At 46.8% G+C, this 27796-nt stretch overlaps 1 protein-coding gene across 2 annotated transcripts in view; it reads right to left on the reverse strand.

Annotated features, from left to right (window-relative positions):
- Positions 1-7087: 7087 nt before the first annotated feature.
- ABHD6 (abhydrolase domain containing 6, acylglycerol lipase) overlaps positions 7088-27796 on the reverse strand; it is a 50989-nt gene continuing 30280 nt past the window's right edge. For both annotated transcript variants that reach the window (XM_021694906.2, XM_021694905.2), the window contains 7 exons: positions 27558-27714; positions 25348-25461; positions 24035-24167; positions 20648-20805; positions 17389-17443; positions 17072-17172; positions 7088-8206 (listed from right to left, as the gene is read on the reverse strand). In XM_021694906.2, the coding sequence (XP_021550581.1) occupies positions 8030-8206; positions 17072-17172; positions 17389-17443; positions 20648-20805; positions 24035-24167; positions 25348-25461; positions 27558-27692 (873 nt within the window). In that variant the 5' untranslated portion in view covers positions 27693-27714 and the 3' untranslated portion in view covers positions 7088-8029. The remainder of the gene's footprint in view (positions 8207-17071; positions 17173-17388; positions 17444-20647; positions 20806-24034; positions 24168-25347; positions 25462-27557; positions 27715-27796) is intronic.

Below are 27796 nucleotides of genomic sequence, written 5' to 3' on the forward strand. Positions count from 1 at the left end.
CGAGCAGAAGCGGGGGGGGAGCAGCAGGCAGAGGGAGAGGGAGAAGCAGACTCCCCACTGAGAGGGGAGCCCCATGTGGGGCTTGATGCGGGGCTTGATCCCTGGACCTGGGATCATGACCTGAGCTGAAGGCAGATGCTTAACGACTGAGCCACCCAGGCGCCCCTCTTAAGAATATATCTTAACATCACTCTAAAACATAACACACAAACCTGCCTCAGTTGTCATAAAAGTTGCCCAGCATTGCACTGGTGGAGTCATTTGGCTCAAGATGGCCATTCCAAACACTGTGTTTCTGACATTTCAGAGCAAAGTTGCTGGGGCAGATCGGCGAGTATTTTATGGTCCTGGAAGCTATGGCAGCCAAGAAAGAGTTGAGTCCACACTTCCTCCCCACTGCTGTGTTGAGCTTCCCCCCTACCCCCTTGTGAACTGGTGCCAAATGGCTTTTGCTAAAACTGAGGTGCTTTCGCTTGGGAAGAAAGGGCAAGAGAGAGGTCCAAGTAGGATTACAGCCACAAATCTCCATCAGACTCATGGGAATCATATCCACTCATGTAAGAAGATTGAGAAGATAGGACAAAGGGAGTGAAAATGACCAGAAGCTAAAAGCTATGGAATGACGGCTGTTGTTTCCATTTAGGGAGACTTGCCAAGTGCCAGAGCACTTGCTCACATTATCCCAGCTACCCTGCAATGTCACATTATTGCCTTTCACAGATGGAAAAAAAAAGGAGTTTAGAGAGGGAAATTCTTTGTCTAAGGTGGCGAGAAGTCCCAGAACCCATGGGATGGATGACAAGGCCAGAAGTTGCTCTTTGAGGCAAACCTGAGTATCCTCTCCAAACAGGAAATTGAAAAGTAGGCATGTTTTTGAGTCCCCAGAGGCTGAGCCTGAGACAGGGATCCTCGTGGAAGTAATTGACTGGGGGCAGCTCTCATGGGAAACCTGCAAGGGAGGAGGAAAGCATGATGGGCCGGGGAAGGAGCTAAGCAAAGATGTGGGTTCAGCTGAAGCCCAGCCTCAGGCTGATCCCACACAGAGCCCTGGACATAAATGACACCAGCAATCTTCCAGCCTTGCAGGCAAGGGGGCCAAGCCTTCATCATACCCGCCCCACCCTTCCACCCCCAGTCATTGACTGCCAGCTGTAGGATTGCCAGATTTAGCAAATACAGTTGCCCAGTTTGAGTTTCAGATAAACAGTGAATAGGATATCCTTATGCCAAGAAAGTGTTCATTGTCTGAAATTAAATTTAGCTGGGCATCCTGTGTTTTGTCTGGCAACCCCAGGAGGTGAGAGGAAGAGGTTGGGGCACCAGCTCTCAGGCATCTCCTGCCGTCGGAGGGTGGTTCTCCGGGAGAAGGGGGGGTGTGTTTCCTCAGCAGCCAGTCTTCACAGCAGGTGTGTGGGGGCGGGCAGCAGTCAGTAACAGGGATCTGGGAAGGGGACATTAGCAGCATGTGCTGCAGGCAAGGACTCTGGGGGGCAGCTCACCAATCAATGGTAAAAAAGACCAGAAGCTCCTGCCCAAAATGATCCAGGGGAGTAGCACATTGGCCTGGTCCCTGCTTCAGCTCCTGCCCGGCCTCATCCCTGGCTGCCTTCTGAGGATGTTTTTGCTTCTTCCCAGTCAGTCTCTGCTTGTGTTGGGGGCTGGAGTGGGAGCCAGGCTATTTAACTTTGTTTCATCCAGCATTTATGAAATGTATTTAAATGATGGAGGAAGCTTTCCTTACAAGTGACCTTAGAAACTTCTCCCCTAAAAAAAGGCTCTAAGACCCTAGGAAGGGAGAATTTGAGGAGGGGATAACAACCCTGTAATTAAGCAGCCTGTTTCTGGAGGGGCCCAAGAACCTTTCTCAAAATTCAGAGATCCTTTCTGAGGGATTCAGCAGGTTCCTACAAAGAAGTCCACCCTCACTGTACCCCCGCCCCTCCTCTGGAGGCCTCTGCATCTCTGTTATAAGAACCTGGGGGATCTGTGGGTTCTGACCTATAAGAGGCCCAAGACATAGAGGTAAGTGAAAAGAGCAAGCAAGGGGTGAGGGGTGGGCAACAGTAATGCCCAGCATGACCCCATTTATGTAAAACACACACAAACACACACATGCACACAGCAGTAAGCCAGCTGTAGGGGCCTCTCTGTTGATGCATATGTATGTATAAGCATAATTTTTAAACATCATTTTGTTTGATTTGTTTTAAAGTGACAGGGCATTATTTGTATAATTTAATAATTGTCAAGTAAAAAATTGTCACACAAAAATCAAGACTTGCTCCTAATAGACACAAGAGGGAGCCATGGACCACACCCATCTGTATGCCTCTCTTCCCACTTGGAAGAACAGACTCTTCCTCAAGGTGCCCCCTCCTGCCCCCCAACTCTCCCCCCAACCCCCAACCCCAAGGCAGGAGAGAGGAAACAGGGAGTGGAGGCCTGCCATCCCTTATCTGCAATTCTGAAATCCAAGAAAAACATGGAAACCAAATCTTTCTTCATGTGGCACCCAACGCTTAATCTGAACAGAGATGAAGATTTTTATAGATTTTGTCCCATTTACTGTGGCTATTCATACATCGCACAGCAGAAATGTCAATGCATTTGATCATATAAGGCAGCCCCAGCCCCACTGGGGATGTTACATAATCTGTGGTGCACACCCCCTAATACCTTTCTAAAATGGGAAACTTTCTGAATTCGGAATCACATCTGGCTCTTGGAGGCTTGGTAAGGGATTGTAGACCTATACTCATGTTAATAGTTGCCCCTTTCTTGCCCCTAAGAATCCTTCCTTCTCTTTCCATCCCCTGCTGGAGCTTGGACACCCCCTAGGTGTGCCCTAAAGTTCCTAGTCGTTGCCTGGAGGGTAGAGAGACCAAAGATCCAGCAAGCCATGAAGGAAAGGTTCCTCTAGGAGCCAAGGGAGAAGGGCCTTCCTGTTGCTAAAAGGAGCCATCTGATATCCTGTCCCTGACTAGGCTAGTGATGGTCATGCAAGACTTTCATCCCATCACAGGAAACCACAGGCCCACTTGCTGGTGACCTCCAGTCCAGAGCCCCAGGGTAGCTGGCCCCGACTTCAGCAGGTAATGTGAGCACATCTCCACTGCCCCATCTGTGACCACTCCCACCCCCTCTCTACTTTTTTGCCTCCTTTCAGGGATGGAGGGGTTGTATGAACATCATCCAACTTTGGCGGGGGGAGAGAGAAGCGGCTGGTGAGAAAGCCCAGTCTGCACGGTTCAAGGAGTGGTGTTGAAGACATACAAAATGAAGGATCAGAAGAGCCAGGCTCCCACCTGTCAGGGGAGGGTGTGTCTCTCTGTGCCTGTGGGCATGGGTAAAAGAGACAGACAGATGGATAGGAGACAGATAAACTGATGAAACAGATGGGGTGAGGGTGGAGTGGAGGAGAGACAGAGACAGACTAAGAGTTAAAACAAAAACAAAAACAAAAACAAAATCCCAAACCTGGCCAAAGAGTATTTCAGCAAACATTTTTGGAACAGACCCAGTGAACTGCCACTTTTAATAAAAGACTTCTTGATCTAAGACAGGAAGTCCCCAAAGCAGAAGGCTGGTATATGCGGATTTTAAAATTTGCATCCATCATTTTAGAACAATGTTTATTTCACGAACCAACTAATGATTGTCCTGAGATCGATATATCCAGGGCTTGGGAAGTAAATGAGGGAGCTAAAATCAGCATTTATATTTAATTAAAACCTAAAATTTTTCTGAAGGCAGTGGGAAAGCCCGGGCTGGTATAAAGTCTGGGGGTGACTCACCTCACCTTCAAAGGGAGCCTGAACTTGATCCCAGGCAGAGCCTCGGGCCACTTCTGGAATGGCAGCCAGGAACAGAGCCAAATCAACTGACCGCTTTCCAAGCCTGACCCCAAGGGGCAAGAAGCAGGGGAGACCTCCCCTCCAGAAAACTCCTTTGGGCAAGCAACACTGATGATCCGGGGCCCCGCTGGCTCACCTGAACCAGGCCAGACTGTGGTAGAGAGATGAGGGTTATCAACAAGGTGAATGAGCCCTTCCAGGGAGGGCATGACATAAGTTCTGGTTACTAAAGACACTGGCAGATGAGCAGGCTGTCCCTTGAGGCCCTTAGATGCTGGAATGTAGGTAAGCTTGTTTCCTGCCTAGCAGGAGGCTCGGCACTGGGATAGCCTTAACTATTTGCTGAGTGAACAACCAGGTCACTGTCTTCAGGAGGGGCCTGGGGTGTGTGGCCTCAGTGAGGGTGGCTGGAGCTGCCCCACACTGGCCTGGTGCAGGTAAGCCAACAGGGCCCCAGGCTCCACTGGAAGTTGGGCCAGAGAGCTTCTGCCTGAACCGGTGAAAACATTGTTTTTGCAAGTTACCTTCAATCATAAACTGTCTCTATCTTTTTTTTTTTTAATCTTTTTAAAAAAGATTTTTTATTTTTTTATTTTCAAGTCATCTCTACACCCAACGTGGGGCTCGAACCTACACCCCTGAGATCAAGAGTTGCATGCTCCACCCACTGAGCCAGCCAGGCGCCTCTCTCTACTTGTTATTTGTGTGACCTTGGGCAAGATAGTTCACTTCTCCCTGCCTCAGTTTTCTGGCTGTAAAATGGGCACAGCTTAAAAAAATAAAAATAAAATGGGCACAGGTTGTACGTACCTTTTAGGGGTGTGTGAGAACTTGATAAGGGGATGCATGAAACATACTTGGAAGAGCATCAGCTGGCCTGACCCACCTTATAATCTTCCCAGTACCTTCTGGGAACTTCCTTTGGAAAAAGCAACGAGGAAGGTTCCCTAGGATGGGGAATACTCATGGGGCCTCAAACGGAAGGCAGACTTACACGCACGGGCAGCACCATCAAACTGTTGTGTTCCTTGCCTCCGTCACTCCTGGTGCTGCATCTGCGCTTGACAAGAAGCCCAGACTGATGGCAGATTGAGAGCTAACCAGGGCCTGGCCCTCAGCTCCCTCAGTGCCTGCCCAGCAGGGTCCGTCCTCGGCAGCCCTGACGGCCGCATTCCAGGAAGTGGGGTAGCGAGTCCGCTTGTGATTCTCGGGGCTTTCCACTGTCACTTCAGAAACTTCTGGCAGGGGGGTGTAGCTCAGTGGTAGAGCATTTGACTGCAGAAACTTCTGGCAGTCTTTCAGGCAAGGCTGTGCTGAATGACCCTTTTCTTCTCTCCAAGACTGTCATTAAAGGCGCCACCACGTGGCCCATTGGGCCGTGGCTTGGGGGGCAGCCAGCTGGCGGTCACCAGCAAGCTTTTCGTAATCACAAAGGCAAAACGTGGGGTGCCAAAGGGGAGCTGTGCGTGTCTGCTTTCAAGTCTTCCTAACATGGTGGGGCCAGAAGTGCAGGCCCAAGGGAGAACCACGACAACCCAGTTTTTACGTCTGTCCAAAGGACTCTTTCACATGCTCTGCTCATGACTTCCCGTTGACGCGTTCGCGTGACAGCAGAGGAGGCGGGGTCTGCATCCCGCCGCTGCAGACCCCGCCCACTGTCCTCCTGGTGGGACGGGCAGCCCACACCGCTGCCTGGATGGGCCCAGTGTGGGCGCAATGCAGCAGCGACTGTGGATGTGATCCTTAGCTGCCGTTCACCCAGGACGTAACAATTCCTGCACCTAGTACGCTTTCCAATTTGCAGGACTTACCCCAGGCTGGAGGCGTCTTCAGCTACCCTGGGCACCGTCCCTCATCACCCAAACCCATCCAGACTGACCCCCATTCCCAGGACCGCATCAAACTCAGAATTCTTGAGGAACATGAAAGACTGGAACAAGCAGTGTGTCTAGTATCTTCTCTTTTCTCCATGCCATTGATTTTTGCTCTCACCTGTATTATTTCCTTCTATTTTTTTCTAGGTTTATTTTTGATTTATATTTTTCTTTTTTTTTTTTAAGATTTTATTTTTAAGGGGCACTTGGGTGGCTCAGTTGGTTAAGCATCTGCCTTTAGCTCAGGTCATGATCCTGGGGTCCTGGGATCGAGCCCCACATTGGTCTCCCTGCTCACGGGAAGCGGGGAGTCTGCTTCTCCCTCTCCCGCTCCCCCTGCTTGTGTGCTCTTTCTCTAATAAATAGACTCTTTAAAAAAGAAGATTTTATTTTTAAGTAGTCTTTACACCCAGCGTGGGGCTCAAACTCACAACCCCGAGATCAAGAGTTGCACGCTCCACCGACTGAGCCAGCCAGCCACCCCTCTTCTTTGCTAATACATGTACTGAGGCCTCTAACGTTCCCTCTGAACACTGCGTTAGCTGCAGCCCGCCCGTATGAGACATCACATTTTCAAATTTTCTTGTTTTTAAGATCTGTGTTCTGTTCTTCTCTGATAAATTAAAATATAAAGTTTAAACGATAACTATAGTTTTTAATTTAAACTATAAAATTTATCTCACTTTATTTCCAGAACTACTTGGCTGCAGATTCTGTAAAAAGATTTGGTGGATTCAAGCTCCGAGGATTTTTTTTTTTTTTTAAGTAGGCTCCATGCCCAGCATGAAGCCCAGCGCACGGCTCAAATTCACGACCCCGAGATCAAGACCTGAGCTGAGATCAAGAGTCAGATGCTTAACCGAGTCACCCAGGTGCCCTGAAGCTCTGGGAATTTTAAGGGCTCCTCAGTACAACAGACAAGGGTCAAAAGGAACAGTCTCATGACTCTTGCCTTTTGTTTCTGATATATAATTTCAGCTGAATAAAAATGACAAACATGATTTTCTTAAAAGAAAACTAATAACTCATCCAAATAAGGTCTTCCAGTGCCTTAGAAGAAGGCTTACTTGAAAAAATGCTTCTTGGGGCGCCTGGGTGGCTCAGTTGGTTAAGCGACTGCCTTCGGCTCAGGTCATGATCCTGGAGTCCCTGGATCGAGTCCCGCATCGGGCTCCCTGCTCGGCAGGGAGTCTGCTTCTCCCTCTGACCCTCCCCCCTCTCATGTGCTCGCTCTCTCTCATTCTCTCTGTCTCAAATAAATAAATAAAATCTTAAAAAAGAAAAAATGCTTCTTAAAGTTAACAGGAAATCTGCCAACGTTGTACTTAAATAGGAGCTTAGGAACAGAAACCATCTGCATGTTGCTGATCTAGATTTATTAAATTTATTTCATGTCATTGTGGTCACTTTTACAGCTGTTTAGACTTATTTTCAATCACATGACTGTTCACAGAATTCACAGAATTCATTAACAAACTAGTATTTTACACCCAAAGGTCTTCAGTAGCACAGCAAGATAGAAAAGATGCCCACAAGGTGCTTGTGTGTGGAATCCGAGTCTGATTATAGAACATTATTGCTTCATTAGTACTATTTTAAAAAATAATCAATGATTCCCAGGAAACCCACCCTGTTCTTTGTACGGCGACCGTTCCGGGCTCCCTCATGACAGGGCTGACGTGCAGGGGCACATCGACCCCCCGACCCGTGTTCTCCACTGCTCTGGCAGCTAGGGGGGCCGCTGACATGGGACCGCACCCCTCCTCACGTGCTAATATCATTTATAGCTTGCATCTTGCTCCCTGGTCTTGCAGCTGACGGACTTGCATTCACATAGGGCCTCTACATAAAACTTAAACTAGACATAAACAAGAAGGGCTCAGCAGATGGAGACTAATGCTCCTAAAACAGCCACTGACCATGCAGGGGAGAACGTCGAAGCAGCAGAAAAACCTCGAGTCTCAGTCTGTGAAGGATGTTTTAAAGAAAATGGCCTCGGTGATTATGGTCCCAGGGCAGCCGCTTTGCGACACGACTTGAAGACTTCTGGGTAGATTTCATGGCTAGGTTTTCTTAATTTTGTCCCATGTGAGTTTCTATATTGTGAAAAATATCTTGGAGATTTCCTCATGGCCCCCAAAGCTCTGTGGATCTGTTGAGACCGGGGACACGGGACTGGCCTCCTCAGGGATGCCGGCACTCCGACCGCGTCTGGGGCAGGATCCCTGAGAAATGGTGGCCGTGTCCGATTCTGGAGATGGGGGTGGATGCTGTGTGCGAGTGCAGGCTGCGGGCGGGGTCTCAGTCCAGCTTCTTGGTGTTGCCTGTGCTGTGCACAGAAGCTAAGAAGTCGACGATGAGCTTGGCCGTCTTCCTGGGCCTCTCCATCACCACTGAGTGCCCACAGTTTTCCAGAAGTTCCACCTGGCAGTTGGCGATCGACTTGGCCAACATGTCGGCCCCAGACACGTCGAGCACCTGCAGGACAAGAGAGGATGCTAGGTAGAAAAGCCTCAGATGCCCGTGTGCGCTCAGGGGACCGGACGCCAGCCCAGGCCTGGCAGAGGTGATTTTTAGGACCAAGTCACTTCAGTGTCAGGGCATGTGGCTTGCTGACAGGAGTGACTGCATGCCTTGCTCTGCAATTTGGTGTCCAGACTTGTGTTGTTGCCAGCATTACTGAAGTGGAAACACACAGTCCCTGCCCAGGAGGAAGTTTTTCGGTCTGGCAGGGAAGCCAGACTGGTCAGCAGATGAGGGCTCTGAGGGTGGGGAACATACTGGGAGCTGAGAGTGCACAGGGGAAGAGGATTTGTGAAGAGGGGGGCAGGTCACGGAGAGGCAGGGGATGGCAGTTAGCTTGACACTGAGGCAGTACGCGGGGAGCAAGGACGGCATGGTGGAGAGATGGGGGGTCAGGCCTCCATCTGAGGGCAGTGGGGAGCCGTGGGGCTGTGTCAGGGACGGACACGATCAGACTGGACTAGAGAAGGCCAGCTCTAGGAAGGGCACACAGGGAAGACACAGGAGGTGAAGGCTAATTATCCCAAGCTGGGAGAGGTGGGAGTGTCTCTTTGAGGGTCTTCTGGGGGTCCCCAGAGCTGTGTGACCATGGGCCCTGGAGTTTGTGAATAATGGGGAATGCTCTTTCGATAAGAAAGGCAACGCTCTCGAGGGCTGACCCTTTCCTAACAATGCACTCAATCTCACTGTCACCTGGGTTACCTTGCTTATTTACACCCATCCAAGATTTTCTCCCCAACACCGTCCTATAGCATCAGATCTGCATCCATTCCCTGTTTGTCATCGCTTTCCCCTTCAACTCATCCCGCACAAGAGGACCCCTCCTCTCATCCTCAATGCAAAAGCAAGACCCCCAACAAACTCACGTGCTGTCTGTGTTTGAGCTCCATTCTGGTCAACCCGGACCATTAAAACCAAGATTTTCCACCTGGGAAGTTGGGGGTCGGGGGCAGCACGCCTCAGCCAAGACATGGAGCGTGGAGCATAGCAAAGCACCTCCCGGGGCCACAAATAGGAGCAGTTAATTGGGAGCTTGGTGAGAGGGGCACCCCGTGAAGGAATCAGACACCTCTGCCTGCCCCACACTCACAGGGAAGGCTGCTGCGGCAAGTGGGCAGAAATAAAGCCCAGCTTCTGTAGAAAAATCCCCAGAGGAAATGCAGGTGGAGTCAGCGGGTCACAGCACAAACACTGAATGTCTATCCTGCAGAGAGGTCAAAACCCATAGCTCAAGAATACCCACATGAGCCTCTAGCTTTGACACTGTTACACTGGTCAAATCCAGCATTCCCCACGGTCACTCAGACGTATGGGAAATAGCCAAATGGACCCTCATGAGGTATGCACGTCTATGGGAACCACATCAGCTATTTCTTGGGCAAGACATTCATGTAGATGGTCAAACAATTCTCCTCCATCTCATTTCGGGCCAGGGCCAAGACTAGGGTGACGGAAGTGAGGCACCTGCCTTGGGCACAAAACTTAAGCAGCCTCCAAAAAACTCACGAATTAAGATGAAGATTTTAATGCAGTATTTAAAAAAATAGACATTAATGCAAAAAGATCCACCATGAACAAAATATAAAAATTATAAAGACAGGATCCAACCCTGCACTCACATGATCGACCTCACACTAGTTTGGGCTCCACCAGGCGTTATAATGGCAGATAAACTAGAAGTTGCTGGAGGTCAGGAATCCCGTCTGTCTCGGTGCCTTCTGTATCCTCAGGGCCTAACACGGTGTCAGGCACATACCAGGTGCTCAGTATAAATCTGTTAGCTGACTTAAATGTATAGGCCATAAGTTGGTTTGTCCCTTTGCTAGTGTATTTACTTTCTTGCTTGCTTGCTCACTCACTCATACTCTGGGTCTCCTGCATCCTAGGCACTGTGGGGGCAGGATGAAGGGACCTTGTATATCTGCACAAGGCCCTCCCATTCTGGTGGACTAAACACAGAGGGGAAATACTTGAAATGATGTGCAGAAATCTCAGGAAGGGCTGCCAGGTTCAGTTGTGCAGGCTGCATACTGCCCAAATCCAGTGGGCATGATTCATGTAGACAATGGGCACAGCTATCCTGCAGTTGTATAGCACGGTGGCTGACCTACAGGGGTCCAAAGAAGAGGGAGGCTGAATTCAGCCTGGAAGGCACGGGGTTGGTGATCCCAAATGCTGACAACAGAGCAGAAAAAGAGCCAGATGCTTGGGAAGCAAAAGGCCATAAAATAAAGGGCCCCCAAAGCCTTTGCTATTTGGATTCTGCACTGGGGATGGTCCATAGAACACAGAGAATATCTGATCATATTTATAGTAGGCCCATGGAATGTTAGGCTCTTTTTTCAGAACAAATGGACCTCAGAGCCCTGGAAAAATTCTGGATCATAGGCAGAGGCCAACTCTCAGAGGCAAAGGACGTGATTAATAAGTAACTTATTTTCTTGTCACTGGAGAAAGATCACCCTCATGTGTGTTACTTCACGTGAACCTCACATCACCCTAGTAGGAGAAGAGAAACCCAGGATTGGGAGCAGCTGAGTGGTTTGCTCAGAGTCATGGCCTGATGTAGGGCAAAGGCAGGGCTGGAACCCAGACTTTCAGAGTCCGAGCCCAGAGATCTTGCTTCTGCACTGTCTCTGCAGGGCAGGGCGATGGGTCCTTGCCTCTCCTTGCTGGTCCGTGAGAGCCCCAAATCACCTTTGGGATTTTTAGACTAGAGAAAGGCCTTCATTGTTCTAACTTGATTTCTGATCAAATAACCCCCTGCTGGCCTACTCCGTGTTCGCTTCCCCACTCAGGTGCACACAAAGCTCCTTCTAGTCCCTTGGCTGCTGCAGAGGGGAGCAAAGAGCCCTCCCTCCTCTCCATGCCCACATCCCTGCACTCTGTATCCTCAGCTGTACCTGCCGGTTTGGGAGAGCTGTACACTGACGCGATCATCAGCAACCCCACGTGCACTGGGGCACAGTCCTGCCTGCTTCTCCCCACGGGTCATCCTGGGCCTTATAAAGACTCCATTTCTCATTGCCTCTTCTTGCTTTTTTATTTTATTTTATTTTATTCTATTTATTTATTTGAGAGAGCGAGAGACAGAGAGCATGAGCAGGGGGGAGGAGGCAGAGGGAGAGGCAGAAGCAGGCTCCCCGCTGAGCAAGGAGCCCAATACGGGACTCGATCTCAGGACCCAGGGATCAGGACCTGAGCCGAAGGCAGACGCCTAACGACTGAGCCACCCAGGAGCCCCTCTTCTTGCTTTAAACTTCAGAAGAACTTTGGGGCGCCTTCAGCTCAGGTCATGATCCCAGGGTCTTGGGATCGAGTCCCATGTTGGGCTCCCTGCTTAGCAGGGAGTCTGCTTCTCCCTCTCCCTCTCCCTCTGTACGCTCCCTCTCTCTCTCAAATAAATGACATCTTTTAAAAAAAAGAAGAAGAAGAAGAACTTTGAGAGTAAGATATGACTTCTAAAGAACAACTGCAGGCAAGAAAGGAGCTTCTGGGTATAAATCAGTCTCTCTTTGGAGGGTCTGTTACTGCTGTGTCCCCCCTCTAAAATTCGTAGTTTGAAGTTTTAACCTCCAATACCTTAAAAGGTGACTTTATTTGGAAATAGGGTAGCTGCAAATGTAATTAGTTAAGATGAGGTCATACTGGTGCAGGGTGGGCCCCTCACCCAATATGACTGCCACCCTTACAAAAATTTAAACACAGAAAAAAAAATTTAAACACGGAGACACACAGGTACAGGGAGAACGCTGTGTGCGAATGAAGGCAGACGGCAGCATGACACATCTATTAGCCAAGGAACACAGATTGTCAGTAAACCGCCAGAAGCTGGGGAAGAGGCATGGTACAGATTCTCTGACAGCCCCCAGGAGGAACTAAATTGCGGACAACTCGATCTTGGACTTCTAACCTATAGAACTTTAAGATGATCAATTTCTGTTGTGTAGGCCACCCAGTTTGTGGTACTTTGCTATGACCGCCCCAGCAAACTAATACAGAGCCACCTAATCAAACCTATTAAAATTTTATTATTTAAAAAAATTTTTTTTCTAAGTGAGCTCTATACCCAACGTGGGGCTTGAACTCATGACCCCGAGATCAAGAGTTGCATGCTCTACCGAATGAGCCAGCCAGGTGCCCCCAAAACCTATTACAGTTTTAAAATGCACCTGCTCTTTGACCCAGTGAGTCCACAATGAAGAATTTACTCTTCAGGAATGCTCTCACACTCCCCAAACACACGTCTATGCTGGTGTTCACTGAGGTATTGTTTAATGGCAAAAAACTGGAAATGACCTAAATGACCATCAGTAGGACACTAATGAAATACACTGTGGCAGAGCCACATAATGGACTACTACGCGGCTATTATAGAGGATAATGTAAACTTTGGGGCAAGAATCATTCACAGATGGTCAATCTAGGGGGGAATGTTTGGTAAGGAGCAGGATATTTCAAAGTGTCTCCCACAGACTGCTTATCAGTCACCAAGGGACATAATACCTCTACAAGGAAGAGTGAGACAACGCCCTGACCAGGCAATCAACATGAACCTCACCAGGGAGGGGCAGAAGGACACTGTGTGTCCCAGGATGGGCTACCTTATCACTTATGAGCTATTCTGGTGGTGGTCTATAATCTGAATTTAATCATGAGGAAACAGCAGACAAAGTCAAATTAGCAACATTTCATAAAATGACTGAGCTGTACTCTTCAAATATCTCAACATCATGAATGACAAAGCAGACTGGGGTCTCAGTCCACAGTAAAGGAGACTACAGGGCCGTGACATGTAATATGGGACCCCGGATTAGATCCTGCTTCAGGGAGGCAGGAACATTCTACGTAGCTCCTTACTGAAATAACCGATGAATTTTATTTTATTTTATTTTTTTAAAGTAGTCTCCATGCCCAGTGTGGAGTCCAATGTGGGGTTTAAACTCACAGCCTTGAGGTTAAGACCTGCGCTGAGATCAAGAGTCAGACGCTCAACCGACTGAGCCACCCAGGTACCCCACCCATGAATTTGGAATATGGGCGTCAGATTAGACAAAAACATTGCACCAGCGTTAAACTTCCTGAATATGACCACGCACTGTGGTTAAGTGAGAGAATATTCTTTTTTTTTTTTTTTTAAAGAATTTATTTATTTATTCATTAGAGACAGAGAGAGAGAGAGGCAGAGGGAGAAGCAGGCTCCCAAGGAGCAGGGAGCCCGATGCGGGACTCGATCCCAGGACCCTGAGATCATGACCTGAGCCGAAGGCAGACGCTTAACGACTGAGCCACCCAGGCGCCCGCGAATATTCTTGCTCTCAGTAAATATACCCTGAAGTATTGGGGGTAAAAGGGCATAATGTAAGCAACCTACTTCAATGGTCAGAAAATAGATAGATGAGAATGTTTTAAAAAGCCAATGCAGCGGGGCGCCTGGGTGGCTCAGATGGTTAAGCATCTGCCTTCGGCTCAGGTCATGATCCCAGCGTCCTGGGATCGAGCCCCGCATTGGGCTCCCTCCTTGGCGGGGAGCCTGCTTCTCCTTCTCCCTCTACTGTTCCCCTGCTTGTGCTCTCGCTCTCTCTGTCAAATAAAAGAAAATCTTAAAAAAAAAAAAAAAAAGCCAATGCAACAAATGTTAAAAAATTGGTAGTAAATAAAACATGGTACATGTATACCATGGAATGACACTCAGCTATAAAAGGAACAAAGCACTGACATGAAGGAACCTCAAGAACATTATACATGAGCGAAGAGAGCCAGATACCAAAGACTACCTATTATATGATACCATTTATGTGAAAATTCAGGAAAAGGTAAAACTGTAGAAATAGAAAACAGATCTGTGGTTGTGTGGGGCTGGGACTAACTGCAAATGGGCGGGAGGGAGCTTTGGGGAGTGACAGAAATGTTCTACAACTGGGTTGTGATGGGGCACCCAAGTAGGTGAATTTGATGGTAGGTAGATGATACCTCAATAAAGCAGTTAAAATGAATGGAGTTAGGGAAAATGTATATAAGAGTATTCTGTACTCATTATTTTTCTATAGGTTTGAAATTATTTCAAAATAAAATATTAAGAATGGGAAAAGATATGTGCAAATGACATATTTGATAAAGGGTTGGTATCCAAAATATATAAAGAACTGATGCAAGTCAACATCCAAAATTGGGGCCCCTGATTGGCTCAGTTGGTTAAATGTCAGACTCTTAGCTCAGCTCACGTCTTGATCTCAGGGTTGTGAGTTCGAGGCCTGCACTGGGCTCCACACTGGGCATGGAGCCTGCTCAAAAAAAAAATCCAATTAAAAAATGGGCAGAAGACATGAACAGACATTCTCCAAAGAAGACATACAATGGCCAACAGACACATGAAAAGATGCTCAACATCACTTATCATCAGGGAAATGCAAATCAAAACCACAATGAGATATCACCTCACACCTGTCAGAATGACTAAAATAAAAAACACAAGGAATGACAAGTGTTGGTGAGGATGTGGAGAAAGGGGAACACTCTTACACTGTGGGTGGGAATTCAAACTGGTATAACCACTGTGGAAAACAGTTTGGAGGTTCCTCAAGCAGTTAAAAATAGAACTACACTACAATCTAGTAATGGCACTACTGGATGTTTACCCAAAGAATACAAAAATACTAATTCCAAGGGATACATGCACCCATATGTTTATAGCAGCATTATCTACAATAGTCAAATTATGGAAACAGGCCAAGTGTCCATTGACTGATAAATGGATGAAGATGTGGCAGATATATACAATATTACTCAGCCATTAAGAAGAATGAAATCTTGCCACTGGCAATGACGTGGATGGAGCTAGAGAGTATCACGCTAAGTGAAATAAGTCAGTCGGAAAAAGACAAACACCATATGATTTCACTCATGTGGAATTTAAGAAACAAAACAAATGAACAAAGGAAAAAAGACAAGCCAAAAAAACCAGACCCTAAACTATAGAGAACAAACTGATGGTTACCAGAGGGAAGGGGGGGATGGGTGAAATAGGTGATGGGGATGAAGGAGGGCACTTGTCCTGATGAGCACCGGGTGATGTATGGAAGTGTTGAATCACTGTATTGTTCACCTGAAACTCATATAACACTGTATGTTAACTTACTGGAATTAAAATTTAAAAAAATCTTGTGGCACCTGGGTGGCTCAGTCAGTTTAGCGTCTGACTCTTGATTTCGGCTCACGTCATGATCTCAGTGTTGTGAGATCGAGCCCCGCATCAGGCTCTGTGCTGGGTGTGGAGCCTGCTTAAGATTCTCTCTCTCTCTCCCTCTGCCCCTCCTCTCTCTCTAATTAAAAAAAAAAAAAGAAAAAAATTTTTTAAATCTTTTAAAAAAGCAGGATTTAACCATTGGTCATTTTTGTGTATGACTATAAAAGCTTACCCAAATGTATTAATAAAAGTCAGTAAAATTAAAAAAACATATATAAAAAATAGACTGAGTAAATCTACATGGGCTGGTATGAAATGATTTCCAAGATACAGACATCCCTACATATATGAAGTACTGTGAACAGTGTCGTTACGCACGTTTGAAAAACTTACAGATGTGACTACCTCTGCGTATCTGCAGATACGCGTATGCTCAGAATGGCAGTAAGCAGGCAGTGGCCAACTGCCTGTCTGTGGGAATAGAGGTTCGCTGGCACTCTGCCACGCCACTTTCTGCGTACTGTCTGTAGCTACTCTGCACAACAGCAGAGCTCGGGAGTTGCAACAGAAGTATACGACCCACAGAGTCGGAAATATTTGCTATCTGGCCCTTCACAGAAAACATGTCAATCCCTGCCTTAGGAAACAGAAGAAACGTATGCAAGACAGTGAGAGCTACCCTGGGATGGAAAATAGATCAAATTTTCGTTACAACCCTTTTTGTACTCTTTAAAGTTTTTTTTTTTTACGATTTTGTTTATTTATTTGAGAGCGGGAGAGAGACAGAGAAAGCGAGCATGAGCAGGGGGAGGGGCTGACGGAGAGGGAGAAGCAGACTCCCTACTGAGCAGGGAGCCCGACATGGGGCTGGATCCCAGGACCCCGGGTTCATGACCTGAGCTGAAGGTAGACGTTTAACGACTGAGCCACCCAGGCGCCCCTCTTTAAAGTTTTTTGTACTATGAGACTACATGGCTTTGATAAAAGTAATTTGTAAAAATGATTTAAGATTGCCTTTCATCTTATTTATTTTTTTAAGATTTTTAAAACTTTTTTTTTTTTTTAAAGATTTTATTTATTTATTTGAGGGATAGAGAGAGAGAGAGCACGAGAGAGTGGGAAGGGTCAGAGGGAGAAGGAGACTCTCCGCTGGGCGGGGAGCCCAATGCGGACTCCATGCTGGGACTCCAGGATCATGATGTGAGCTGAGGGTAGATGCTTAACTGACTGAGCCACCCAGGCGCCCTTAAGATTTTTAGTTATTTATTTGAGAGAGAAAGAGAGAGCAAGCATGAGGGGGAGAGGCAGAGGGAGAAGCAGGCTCCCCACTGAGCAGGGAGCCTGATGTGGGGCTGGATCCCAGGACCCCGGGATCATGACCTGAGCCAAAGGCAGACGCTTAACCGACTGAACCACCCAGGCGCCCTGATTTCCTTCCATTTTAAAAGATCAACATCTTTGCTCTCAACTCAAGAGAACAATGCCCCCCATAAATATCAGCACCTGACCCAGGTGTGTTCTATCTCCTCCTGATATCAGAAACCAGCCAGTGAGGCTCACTCGATAAATGACCTCTTGCTTTTCCTCAGAGGCCGGTGTAACTGGCAAAGGGGCCCCAGGGACGCGCTACATACCTGGTCTTGTTTTCCCCAAATGATCTGCGTTGGGACCTTGATCTTGTCCATGTTCTGATGGAGGGAGTATCTTGACTTCTCACTGACGATTTCCAAAAACACTTTTCAGAAAAGGAAAACCAAGTGAGTGCGTGCCGGGCTGTGCCTGTGGGCACCAGAACTCTACAGAGTTCAGGGACGGTCCTGGACTCAGGGCTGCCACTTTGTCCTTAGGCGCCCCAGAAAATGATCAAAATCTCGGAAATGTCAAATACAAAAGCCAACCACCCATACAGCTTCACTCGTCACAAGCACCAAGCTTAACCACGGCTACTTACGCTTTCTGTAGAAGTTGTTATGAGGAATACGGACGTCAACAAGGCCTTGCAGGATCTACAGAGAAGTGAGCCACGGTTAGAAGGCAAGAGACGGGTTGTTTCCTCAGGCCCCCCGTGGCTCTGGGACAGCGAAGGAAATATAGTCTGGCAATGTATGGCAGTGTCAAGGTTTTAGGGCCCAGGGCTCTAAATTCCCACCACGGAGTATGCATTGTAATTGGGAGTTAGGGTCATCTGATGCTTTTTCCTTTGTAATTAGGAAGGAACCCGGGTAATGCTGGGAGGCCAAAGCATGTAAAAACACCTGACATGGGCTCACAGCCACTTTATCTTGAGATATTCTCTGCTTAGCCTAAAATACAATCAAGGCTGGAAATAATATCAAGGAATTGTTTAGTAATACCCAAATGCAGAATAAGGTCTATTAAAAAAAAAATCAAACTATTGGGGATGATGGGCCTCTTGAACAATAAAGAGATAAACCATTTAAAAAATTCTGGGATCGGTTCCATAGTCCTTTGTTTATTATTCAGTGTTATCCTTGCTTTCCTCGTGGAGGGTGGTGAAGGCTGCAGTCAATGTGGGCACGCCAGATCTCCTGGACCTGGGATCCTGACCCCAGAGGCTGGCTGTGGGAAGAAGGAACACAGCCCTCCTCTTCCTCCTGCTGCAGGATCCCTGAAGTAGGGTACAGCATTCACATTAGCACCAGCACTCCTCTCATCTACCTGGGAATGGTTTGAGCCCCTCAGATGCACTCTGAGGAGTCCTGTGCACTGACTGAAGGGGGAAAATGCTGCCAGAACTGCTCTGGAGCATGACTAGAATCTGACCATTCTGGAAGTGAAAGCCTAGACACCAATGGCAAGTTGTCCAACACACTGCACTCGGCATCAGCCATTCTGTTTGCTCTACTATGATCTTGCACCCGCACATCTATCCATCTTGCATCCTCTACCTCTGCTCTACCCACCCAGCCACCCATCTTGCTTGCATCTGACTCATGTGTGCATATATCTGTGCATCCACCTACCCTGCACCTACCCATCCATCCATCCATCCTCCATCCCTGCTTCATGCAGACATCCACCCACCCATCCATGCCCCCACACTACATCTCTGAATCATACATGCATGTCTACTGATGTATCCCTCTACCCTGCATCCACCAATCCATCCACCTTCCATCCCGGCATTCTCCAGGCCTCCTCATCCAACCAAGTACTCAGCCATTCATCTCTCCTGCATCCCTAAATCACCTACTCATGTACATGCAACAATTCATGTGCCCATCTACTCTGCACCTACTCACACATCCATTCTCCATCTCTGCATTATCCTCCCTCCCTCTGACCCACCCAATCTATACCGAGGACCTACTTCATGCAAGCACTGTGTTAATAAAGGCTGCCAGTTAAGACAAAATCCTTGATCTTACTGAGGTTAGAGTGGAAGACACAGACAAGTTAACAAACATAACATGACACAGAGTGCTCAGGTGCTCCTTGTCTCCTAGGAGGGAAGACTTCTAGAGCTGCCACTTACTCTCTCCCCGTGTTTTCATATCCCTGACGACTCAAAGCATGGAATTTCCTAAAGCACTGTTTGGCCACTCTCTTCTGGGTAGAGAGCATGGCTGGGAGGGGATCAGTGCAACCTCACAACTAAAAAGAGGATTTCAGGGATAGAATGTACCACAGAATCGGATTCTGGGTGCTTCTATACCCCTTAACTGAGTCATGTTCACACCTTCTGAATACAGCCCATTCCCTCAACTTGTGGGAGGACCCACCCCACTGCGAGGCAAGGTCCAGTTCCTACACTAGAAAGAGATTAGTTGCAGTTATGAGACTTAGCCATGCGTTCTTGTCTCTTGGTTTCCACAGTGCCTCCCATTCAGACCGTGACCGGTAACATCGTCCCGGTGGACGGCTCTAACTGGACAGCTCCGGGCCAGACGTCCCTCAGCTCCGCCTGCATATGCAACCGGCTGCTCGGCAGCTGCATCTGGAGGCCTCACAGACAACCTGAACACGTCCGAAATGGAGCCCTTCGCTTGTCCCCAAGACCTCTTCTCCCGCTCTCCTTCCCTCACTCAGAAACTGCTGCCTTTGTCCAACTCAAGTACCAGAAGCCCCCTGTGAGTCCTCACTGTCCCTCATCCTCCACTGCCAATTTGCCAGTAAGTCCTGCCCATCCTTCCTCCCAAAGCAGCTCGAGTCTCTAGTCTCCACTGCCACTGCTCTCGTCTACACCACCGTCATTGCCAGGCCACAGGAGCAACCCCCTGGTTCTCTGCTTCTGTTTGTGCCCCCCACAGTCCTCTTAGGGGAACTGCAGGCTCCTTCCCATAACCTGTAGGGTCCTACATGATCTAGCCTAGTGGTTCTCCAAGTGGCTCCTGGGAACTCGTGAGGTCAAACGATCTCCCCGGTAACGGCTAAATGTTACTTGCCTGCTTCACGTCCATGCTCTCAGAAGCATTGTGTGTCTCAGAGCCTGCTTGTGGAGGGGCAGCGTCATCATGCTGACAGCTAATGGAATGAGCGCCTGTATGTTCTTGTGTTTTACCTTTGAGTTTTACTTTCTGATACGGTAAATATCAGTAGTCAGAACCTCCACAAACAAAAGCTCTTTAGGGTTCTTAGCAATTTTTAAGTGTGTAAAGCAGTCCTGAAATTTAAAAAAAAAAAAGAAAGAAAGAAAGAGAGGAAGGAAGGAAGGAAGAAAGGAAGAAGGAAAAAAAGGAAGAAAGAAAAAAGAAAGAAAGAAGGAAAGAAAGGAAGAAAGAAAGAAGAGAAAAGAAAAGAAGCAAGTCTCTGCTGCAGCCCTTGCCTCCCTCCCCCGCTCTCCCTCTACATAGATGCCAGGCCCCCCAGCCTCCTTCCAGTGTCTTAAACTTATCTATGTTTTCCCCACCTCTGCCCACATTATTTCCTCAGAGAGGCTTATCAAAGACTCCCCCGACTCCCTGCTTTCAATCACTATACCATCTTCATTTCCGCCATAGGACTTATCACCATGCGTACGTATTTACTTGTGAACTGTCTGCCTCCCGCACTGGCCTGTGTCTGCCCAGGTACCCTCTCTGTCTTCTTTCCTCACAACTGTGCCTAAACACCATGCCTGACCCGTCACAGGCCCAGGACAGACAGCCGTCGAATGACTACATAGAGGAGCACAAGAGGGAAGGGGTGCGTGAGGAGGCTGGCTGAACCTCTGGCAGGGGGCAGGCATATTGCTGCTGAGAGCACGGTACCTGCTGGGGCACCTTGAAGCGGACATAGGAGCAGAGCTGGAGCATTTCACTCATCTCCTCTGGGGTGGATGGGATCAAGGGGATCTTCTCCACGGCGGCCGAGTTCTGCAGTTCTTTGAGCCGCTGTACAAATTGATTATCAGTTGAGTACTGCAAGCCTGCGGGATTCAAACCAGAACAGCTTGGCAACGTACCTACCTTCTTACCAACTCTCATTTTATATAGGAAACTTCCAATATCAGCCCAGAGGCTAATATATTTCAGGTGTTTTTCACCAGATTTCTTTTTCATTGGTACTACCATCCTGGCTCAGTCAAAACCCCACTCTGAGAAACATAGAAAAAGACTCCTTCAGGATGGTTTAGGGACTGGTTACTCAAACTGTGGTCCATGGACCAGCAGCATTGGAAGCCCATAGGAAATGCAGAATCTTGGTCCCTCTCCTAAGTCTCTTGACTCTGAATCTGCACTCGAACAAGCTGCCAGGGAGGCATGTGTATGAAAGAGTTTAAGAAGCATCAGTCTAGAAGACAACTTGCCTGAGACCCTTCACATCCGTTATCATTGAGAGGAGAGCTGATAAAATACATGATGGGAAGAGAACACAGGACTGGAGTGACTGACGCCTCCTTGCCTTGGCCTGGAGCCACTTAGTAGTCTCTTTTTTGGGGTCAATACATAACCACAGGGAGAGAGAGAGTAGCTGCCCTCCACACAGCCCCTCTTCCTCCAGGAGAGCATTAGGTGCTCACTGAGACCAGACGCCTTTGAGATTGACCATCATTTCCTATCTCCCTGGAACAAGACATGAGAGAATTCATTCACATGAGCTGATGCGCACGGGAGGGCAGAAGTAATTTTCACTTCCAACACGGAGCGAAGGTCTAGGTGTTTAACTTAGCTGACGACCTACATTTCACAAAGAAAGGCAGTGACATCGATACTGCGCTGCAGAAATCCACACTTTATAAATTTCCTATATTCAGCAGTTCCTTTAAAGCTAGTACAAGCATCGTGTGGCTTCTGTGATGTCATGGGGCAGGTTACACGATCTATTTCCTTTTACTTTAATAATAATCCTAGATTGGGGTGCCTGGGTGGCTCAGTCGTTAAGCGTCTGCCTTCAGCTCAGGTCATGATCCCAGGGTCCTGGGATCGAGCCCCGAGTCGGGCTCCATGCTCGGCGGGGAAGCCTGCTTCTCCCTCTCCCACTCCCCCTGCTCGTGTTCCCTCTCTCGCTGTGTCTCTCTCTGTCAAATAAATGAAATCTTTAAAAATAAATAAATACATAAAAATAATCCTAGACTAAATGTCATGTGGTATCCTGGATTGGATCCTGGAACAGAAAAAGGACATTAGCGGAAAAACGAATGAAATCCAAATTCATCCCAGAGTTCAGTTAATAGTGCTGTTACCAGTGTTGGTTTCTTAGCTGTGACAAATTTACTGTGATAAGGTGAGCCATTAACAATGGGAGAAGCTGGGTGAAGGGTTATATGGGACTCTCTGTACTATCTCTGCAACATTTCTGTAAATTTAAAATTATTCCAAAGTAAAAAAGCTTATCTTTTCATTTCCACACACAAATAATTTTAATTTTATTTATTTTTAATCACTCAATCAATCAGTTAAGAGCATGAGTGGGGAGGAGGGGCAAGGGGAGAGGGAGAGAGAGAATCATAAGCAGGCTCCACACTCAGTGCAGAGCCAGCCGCGGGGCTCGATCTCGAGACCCTGAGATCATGACCCGAGCCGAAATAAAGAGGCGGATGCTTAACTGACTGAGCCACCCAGTTGCCCGCAAATAATCTTAATTTTAAATTCCCAATTGAAACTTAGGTGTGAAACTCTTCTCTGAGCAAATGAACATACATTCAAAAAAGCCAGTTAGATTTGACCTTCCATAAACGATTAAAAATCTGATAATTTCCATAGGAGCTGTTTCTCCGATTCCCAAACTTTATTACCAGAAGACCAAATGAATTCAGACATAGTGCTTGGAAAAAGGAGAAAAGAAAACCCTTTGGGAGTTTCAATTTCAATGTCCTTAACAGACCTGAAAGCGATTTTGTGACTAAAAGATTTTAAAAGGTCAGTTTAGTTATGTTTCAGTAGAAGGTTTGACTCATGGCAGGTTCTAGCAGATAAAGGAGGTAGTGGGTAAGAGTGACATATAAGAGGTAGTGGACATCAAAGGATTTCCAAAAAAGCCACAGTTTGGGTTCTAGGGTCAGACAACCTAGGATCCCTTCCTATTGTAGCTCCAGCAGTAACGTAATTTCTTCGTGCCTCAATGTTCCCACCTATAAAATGGCTGTACTATCTTGATCTGGATAGTAATTACCCATGTAAAAAGTCACTGAGATGTACACTTAAAATTTGGGCAATTGACTATGTGTAAATCATAATCTAATAAAGTATGAGAGAGAGGGAGCAGGAGAAGGGAAAAAAAAATTAAGATTTTCTCACTAACACATTATAAATCCTAATTTGAAGACTTATAGAAGAAAATGAATTCTAAAAATCCAACTTCAGGGGCGCCTGGCTGGCTCAGTCAGTGAATATGTGACTCTTGATCTTGGGGTTAAGTTTGAGCCCCACATTGGATGTAGAAATTACTTAAAAAAATAAAATCTTTTTTTCCCCAATAAAATCCTTAAAAAAAAATCCGACTTCAAATTGTCATTTCTGGGGACATATTACAGTTCAAGTTGACATGTATACACATAAAAACACAGAAACTAAAGTTTGTTGATTTTTTAAAAAAAAGATCTTGTCATGTATCAAGATTTCTGAGTTTTCAGCAAAAAAGGAGAGAGGCATAATAATAGTACTTTCACCTTAGAAGGATATGGCAAGAATTAAATCCATATAAAGACCTTAGCTCGTAAGAGCTCAATAAATGTTAGATGTTAGGGGCGCCTGGGTGGCTTAGTCAGTGGAGCATCTGACTAGGTTTCAGCACGGGTCATGACCTCAGAGTCATGGGACTGGACCCTGCACTGGGCTCCGTGCTGATCGCGGAGTTTGCATGTCCCTCTCCCTAGGCTCCTCCCCCTGCTCACTCTCTCTCTCAAATAAATAAATAAAATCTTAAAAAAAATGTTGGCTGTTAATATTATCATTACTTTTCATAGTATATATATGCTGCAACGTACTAGGACACACTTAAATTAACCACCTTGGATCGTTTGTGGAACAAGGCTGGCTCTAGATTTTCAAAGTTAGTATGGTTATGATTACGGTTATACAATTATTGTTGGTTAGTTATCACTGAAGCATTGCATAGCTCTAAAGTAGATATTGAAAAAAAGATTCTACAAGACAGCGCAGACCCTGCCATTTGCTCAAGTCACGCACAGGACTTATTTTAGCCTCGTAACTTACCAGCAGGGCACACGAGACTAAGACTGCAGACATCTGATGGGTAGTAAGCAGCATATACCCCAGCCACGTGGCCACCCATGGAGGTGCCTATGAGGTGGAAGGGTTTTTTGTTCAGCTTGAGGCATTCTACAAACTAGGGAGGGAAATGAGAAGGAGGTTTGGTTATATAGCTGTAGACAATAACAAGACTGATTACATAGCAGAAAACCTCTGACATCTACTGGATCCATTATCCAGACAAACCCTGTGGCATATAATCCTCTTTACCTGGCAAGGTGATTGAAGGGTCATTTTTAAGTATAAAACCAACAAGGATTCCCCTAACTCATGAGCCAGCAAACTTTTTTTTTTTTTTACAAAGGTCCCAAGAGAAATATATTTCTTGCTTTGTGGGTCATATGTTCTCTGCTGCTGTTGTAGCACAAAAGTGGCCAGAGCTAACATGTAAATGAACGAACATGGTTATATTCCAAGAAAACCTCGCTGACAGAAAGCCAACGATGGCTTGCTGACTCTTACCCTACATTTAAAGCCCTTCCCATCCATCCATTCATTTCATATAATGATTCACCTGTCTATTCAACCATCTAACCGTTCATCCAACCATTCCACCAACCATCCACCCATCTAAAAAAAATATTTATAGGATATCGATTATGTACAAGGAACTATGGTCAGCTCCTGAGGATACAGCAAGGACCCCAAAAGACAAGGTTCCTGACCTCATCAGAATACACACTTTAAAGGTAAGGGTTAGGCTGGGTACAGACATTAAATAAACAACCTCATCTGGGGAAAATTCATAATGTCAGTTTGTAACTTAGAGATTACTAAATTCTGAAGTGATTCATGAGCCCCATGACCTTGAAAGCCCTGCCAGAGAGAGGCTGAAGCTAGATGCTAAGAAAGAACAAAATGCAAAGAGCACCCTCCCCATCCTCCACAACTAGGCAGAGGGGCCATCATTATGTTGTGTCATGTAGGTGGTAAGCAAAAAAAAATAGACTCTAGGGAAATGGTCTTGAGAATTCTAAACTCCTTTTTTAAAGAGCTAAAAAAAAACGTATCATATTTCTTGAGAAATAACTAATAAAGTAGGCTTAAAGGAGAACCGTCTGCAATAGGTCCTAGTCCTCCACAGCTGACCAATGATACCACTGGGATGCCATTTTTGTTTGCAAATATTTGCAGACAGAATGCACTGGATACTGGTTACAAGTCAGCATGGAACTCTCTTTCGTGCTCCCCAGACTTGGGCACGCAAGGTGGGTAACACACAGTCTGAGCAATTTTTGGCGGAGCCTCCTGCTTACCTGGTGTATCCTCTTTACTTGCCCATCTATGGACAGATCATCCAGGGAGGATCGGGTGGTGCCCTCATGTCCTGGCATGTCCACGCAGACCAAGTGCAGGTTCTTTGGAAGGAACTAGGGACACACAGGTGCAGAGAGTCAGGATGTGGTGTGCAGGACACGTCTGCCCACTCTTCTAGGGAGGTCACCCCCACTTACCAAGTGACCTGGACAGCCATCCCTGAGGGTGTCTGGGCCTGGGCCACCCAGTGTCTTATCCTAGTTATACCTGATGTGAGTAAGCACTGCTAGTAGCCTCCTGGGGAGCAGAGACCCTCAAAGACCAATACAGAGATGGGAGGGGACTCAGGAGATGTGTGGAAAGGGGGGGGAGGAGGGGAACAAAGGTTAGGGTAGCAGGCCTGAGTCTCGCTCTTTCTCGATACCAGCTGGTAGGTACTATCTCCTCTCCTTTCACCCCCTCCACACTTACTCCAGTCATGCAGCCACTGACTTGGGGAGACTTGGAGCTAGGAAAGAAGACTCTGTTCTCCCAGAACCCTGGGCGGCTCCAGAGCCAACAGGAGCAAAGCTCAGAACCATGTCTGATCACTCTGATTCTGGTTTCAACCCACCCCCCCATTTTTTTTTTTGCATTAAGGTCTAATTCCTGGGGTGGTTATTATCCAAAAACACCTTCCATTTATATTTGTGCCACTTTTAACCAGAAGCTGAGAAACATCAGTTATCAATACACAAAATACCAGTTATACCAAAAATATCTGAGGTGGGTCAGGAAGAGAGAGGTTCGTTAAGACATGAGGATGACTGTCCTTATAGTGGAATTTGGGAATGAGAACAGAAGTGACTACAGGATGTGTGAGCCTTTTCCCCCTGGTGTAGATCCTACTTGGAATCATCCAGGTATGGTTCTGCTTGAGGTGGGAGTCTGGAGCACGTCCCTCCCAAGATCTCTCCCAGGCCCAACCTGTAGCAGCTGGTCACTCTTACCAAGTAGAGCAAGTTGCCACACCCAAGGAAACCAGGACAGAAAGTGAGTGATTTGGAAAACTATTTCAGAAAGCTGTCGTCAGATCAAGACAGTTTCTCTAAATGGCTCAGGAAAATTAAAAAACAAAAGCAAAAAAACGGAAGTAGAAGGAGGAAGGGAGGAGGAGAAGAAGACAAAAGGGGGGCTGAGGGGAAAGAAGAGGAGACACCTGGAGTATAAAAGAATAAATGATTTTGTTCAACCTGATCTTGACAGTCATGACAAGTTCTGAGAGGAAGCTGAGTGTCAGAAACCTTCCCTAAGAATATTCATATGGTGAATATTCATATATTCATATGGTGAAATGATTTCTAAGGTGCAGATTTTACAAATAATACTGAACTCAGTAACTTCTGTCTGACAAAAGGATTTGAGTAACACAGCTGACTCTCAAACAACATGGGTTTGAACTGTGCAGGTCCACTGAGACATGGATTTTTTCCGATACGATGCAGTACATGTATTTTCTCTTCCTTACGATTTTCTTAATAACATTTTCTTTTCTCTAGCTTATTTTAAGAATACAATCTATAATACATATGACATACAAAATATGTGTTAACTGACCATTTATGTTATTGGTAAGCCTTCCAGTTAACAGATTATTCGTAGTCAAAGTTGGGGAGAGCAAAAAAGTTATACGTGAGTTTTCGACTGCATCGTGGGTGGGCTCCCTTAATTCCCATGCTGTTCAAGGGTTAACTGTATACTGAGTTAGTTTTTTTGTGTGGGGGTTTTTTTTTTTAAATAGGTTCCATGCCCAACACGGGGCTTGAACTCACAACCCCTGAGATCTAGAGTCGCATGCTCCACCGACTAAGCCAGCCAGGCGCCCCTCTACTGAATTAGTTTTTTTTTTTTTTTTTAAAGATTTTATTTATTTATTCATGAGAGACAGAGAGAGAGACAGAGGCAGAGGGAGAAGCAGGCTCCCCGCGGAGCAGGGAGCCCGATGCGGGACTCGATCCCAGGACCCTGGGATCATGACCTGAGCTGAAGGCAGACGCTTAACCGACTGAGCCACCCAGGCGTCCCTCTACTGGATTAGTTTTAAGATGATGTGAACCACCGTTCTGGGTTCCCTTGGCTTTCCAACATTGCTGATGACATCACATGCAAGTGGACACCCTTTTCTTTACCGAGTGCCACCCTGTGGAGAGAGAAGAGCCTAGAACCGCACCTTGACCACGCTGAGCCACATATCCTTGTGTGCAGAGAATCCATGGAGCATGAGGATGGACGGTTTGTGCCCAGGCCTGCCCCGGAAGGAATAACAGAACTGATAATCTTCGTGGTAAACGTAGCGGACCTGCATACCCAACGTTCTCCGCCAGTACCTGGGAGGAAAAACAGAGGCGAGACAAAATCAGCAAGTGCCAGAGAAGTGGCTTTGGGAGGGGCACGTGCCCTGTTCACAGT

The sequence above is a fragment of the Neomonachus schauinslandi genome, chromosome 1, assembly GCF_002201575.2.
Source record: "Neomonachus schauinslandi chromosome 1, ASM220157v2, whole genome shotgun sequence".
In the NCBI taxonomy this organism is placed as follows: Eukaryota; Metazoa; Chordata; class Mammalia; order Carnivora; family Phocidae; genus Neomonachus; species Neomonachus schauinslandi.